The sequence below is a fragment of the Peromyscus eremicus genome, chromosome 15, assembly GCF_949786415.1.
Source record: "Peromyscus eremicus chromosome 15, PerEre_H2_v1, whole genome shotgun sequence".
NCBI lineage: Eukaryota > Metazoa > Chordata > Mammalia > Rodentia > Cricetidae > Peromyscus > Peromyscus eremicus.
Genome location: NC_081431.1, coordinates 27870845 through 27874153, shown reverse-complemented (window position 1 = coordinate 27874153; position 3309 = coordinate 27870845). Strand labels below are relative to the sequence as shown.

The 3309-nt window shown below is 61.4% G+C and overlaps 1 protein-coding gene across 1 annotated transcript; it reads left to right on the top strand.

The window, feature by feature from the left end:
• The first annotated feature begins 1449 nt into the window (after positions 1-1449).
• On the top strand, positions 1450-1716 carry LOC131925728 (protein FAM78B). The gene has a single exon (XM_059281082.1). The coding sequence runs from the start codon at positions 1450-1452 to the stop codon at positions 1714-1716; it is 267 nt and encodes an 88-aa protein (XP_059137065.1).
• The last annotated feature ends 1593 nt before the right edge of the window (positions 1717-3309 follow it).

Genomic DNA, 3309 nt, shown 5'->3' with positions numbered 1-3309 from the left:
ACATTGAAAAGGCAGTGTTTCCCAAGGAGCTTCAATCCCCTGGTGTGTGCTGTTCTGATGAAAGAGTACAGTACGTTCGGGGGTTGTGGAGGGGCTGGATGAAAGCAGGCCACGAGTAAGCTGAGCTCGTGCTTAGACTAACACCGGCGTTTTGGTGATTTGGTGTCAGCCTCCAGCGGGATTTCTCAGGTACCCACTCTCAATACAGGGGTGCAAAGAAAGGCTTCTACCAGACTCTCTAGTAACTGGAGGGAAAGGCGGGCCCGGGAAGGAGGTAAATCCATTTAGTGTCACTGCCGGAGCCCACACTTCAGCCTTCCTCCGGATAGGATACCAGAGGAGGTCACGCCCAACTCTAACAAACTATATCACAAATAACGAGAAATCTCCAGAGAAACCTGGTTCTCCAGCCCCTCGGCTGCCTCAAACGTTCTCTCCTCCAGGAATCCCTAACCCGGTCTCCCAATAGCGCCGGGCCCCCTCGGCCACACCCAACACATAGGGTCCTATGTCTGCACCCCACTACCACTTGCGGGGCGCCACCTATCGGGGGTCCCGGCCCCGCCCAACCCCACGTGCTGGGCCCCGCCCGGGAGCTAGCGGCCCTTTAAACACCCCCACCCTTGCACACTACACAACACCCCCCCCCCACCCGGACGGCAGCCGAAGAGGGACAAACTCATGGCGTACAGCCAGTCTCTTCCGCGGAGCACGTCCCCGGTAGCCCCAGCCTGCTGGGCTCTCCAGCCAGGGCTACGACCCCCTGGCGCCCCCCACGCCCCCGAGGCCGGGTGCAGGAGTGTGGGCGCTGTCCGACTCCGGGGAGGGGCGGGAGGGAGCGCGGTCGCCGCCGCCGCCGCCTGCCTCCGCCTGCCGCTCGGGCCGCCCGCTCGCCCGCCGCTGGGTGCGCTGCACGCGGGGGGCAGCCGCGGTGCAGAGGTTCATGCAGCGGCGGCGGCGGCGGCGGCTGCTGCTGCTGCCGCCGCGGAAACAGACAGACCGGGCGCTGCCGCCGCCGCCGCCGCCACCCTCCCGCAGCTCCATGCCGCCGCCGCCACCGCCGCCTCCTCTCCGGCGAAGGGCGGGGGGGCTCCGGCCCGGGGTGGGCAGCACTCTTCGCAGCGCCGCTCCCCTCCCTGCCCTCCGCCGGGGCGCGGGAGCCGGGGAGAGCGCCCGCCGCCTCCTAGGAGCGCACGCTCCGCGCGCCCTTGCTAGAGCGAGGAGGCGGGCGTGGGCGGGCGTCGGGGCAGCCGCGACCCAGCGCGCGGAAAGGGGAGGGGGCTTCCCCGGAGGATGCCCCGCGGCGGCGGCTCCTCGCTCTTAGGCGCTAGCTGAGCTGGACCGGGAGCGAGCGGCGCGTCGCCATGCCGGCGTGACGGGCGCCCGCGGCTGCCCGCGCCGGGCCCCCGCGCTGCCCCACGCCGCGCCGCGCCGGCGCCGGGCGGCAGGATGGGCTGTATCCAAAGCATCACCTGCAAGGCGCGGATCCGGCGCGAGAATATCGTGGTGTACGATGTGTGCGCCACCATCGACCAGTGCCCCACGCGCATCGAGGAGACCTCGCCCATCGTCCTGCGCTACAAGACCCCTTACTTCAAAGCCTCGGCCCGCGTGGTCATGCCCCCCATCCCCCGCCACGAGACCTGGGTGGTGGGCTGGATCCAGGCGTGCAACCAGATGGAGTTCTTCAACACCTACAGCGACCTGGGCATGTAAGCGACCGGCCACGCCACGCGGCGCGGGAACGGGGTCCTGGCCCCTCTCTCCGCTCTCCATTCCGGCCCCCTCCCCAGCCCCTCTTACCGTTGTCCCCCATCTCTCTCCGAACCTTCCTCCCGCCTCCCCACCCACCTCCCTCCTCCCTGCGCTTTTGTTTCAGTGACAGGGCGGGTGACGGGAGGCTCCTGGCGAAGGCATTTTCTCGTGCTTTGCTTCTGACTTCCTCAGAAAGGCTAGGAGAATAGTGAGGGGCAGGAAGAACGCGACTGGGAGGGCTCGAGAGGCAAAGATGGGGTGGTTGGTGAGTGTCATGGGAGTTTTGGGGCGCAGACTGTGTTTGTGGGTCTCCCCAGGAAGAGTTTGGGGAGAGGAGTGGAGTGTTGGGGGCGCATGGTCTGTGTCGTGCGTCCTTTGGAGAAAACCAAGCCGGCTTGGAAGAGAAGGTACAGGGCGTCCGAGTGGGAGTTAGAGGTTCTGCCATCGCCCCCCAGGCCAGCGAGCATAGCAGCATCTCCGTCTGGAACCTCCAGCCGGGCAGAGCGCCTCTCTGGCGATGCGCCCCAAGGACCAGTTCTGGGGTGGTGGGAAGCTGAAAGGCACAGGATGCTCCCGGGCCGAGCGGAACTGGTGGCCTTGTGCTAGCAGCCGGCTGGTGCGGCTCGTGATGTTTCTTAAGCTTAAGGAAAGGATGAGTCCCTTCAACTGTCTGGGGTCTTTACTTTTCAAAACTTTCCTAATTGCGGCGCTGGAAGGGATTCCCAGGCGCCCACCGCCGAATCCAGTCAGCTGGCTGGGAGCTCTCCAACTTCCTTCAGCAGCGCCCCGTTGGTGCGCGCTGAGGGTTTGGCAGCCGAGGTGCACGTAGATCACCAGGGCTCCACCGCCACCAGGGGCGGACATCCTGCCCTGGAACCGCAGGCTTTGGGAGGTCGCGTTCTGGACTTGGTTACTTACTAAATTTTCATCTGCCCTCCTGTCCCTTTTCAGAACTAGACTCCGTGCACGTGGCGACTGTATAAGGCTAGGAGATTTGGGGCCTGCATTCTACCTACTATTACAGTGTTGGTCTAGAGCACCCTAATTAGCTTGTAGCCTTTAGGGAAACCCCTTTTCTGGAAATTCAACCTCATTTCATTTCTTAGTCTAAAATTGTGGCGCTCCCAGGATTTACCTATTTAAAATGGATATGGGATGGAGGAGTTCTCATTTTAAAAGGTCAAATCATCTTTTTAGCAGCAGTTTTTGGGCTTTTTCTTGCACTCTCGGAGCAAGTAAGTTAACACTAGTCATAGGTGCTAAAAGGAATTTTGACAGATCGTTTTGTTTCCTTTTTCCTCCCAGAGTTTGCACTTTGCTCTTTAAGCATAAAAGCTCAGTAGAGAAGGCTGGTTGGTGGTGAAGAAATGTGAACCCTGCTTTGCACGGCACCTGAGCACACTGTGTTCTCGCCTTTCTGGAAATAAGAGAAATGGGGGACATATTATTTTGGGTGAATCATGCCATCTCAAAAGACGCAACCTGAAAAGAGTGACTATATCTTTACACATGTGTGTTAGAACTGTTTGTTTTGTGTGGGGCTTTTTTTTTTTT

Excerpts from the sequence above, each read along its gene's own strand:
- LOC131925728 (XM_059281082.1), top strand. The coding sequence starts at position 1,450 with ATGGGCTGTATCCAAAGCATCACCTGCAAGGCGCGGATCCGGCGCGAG.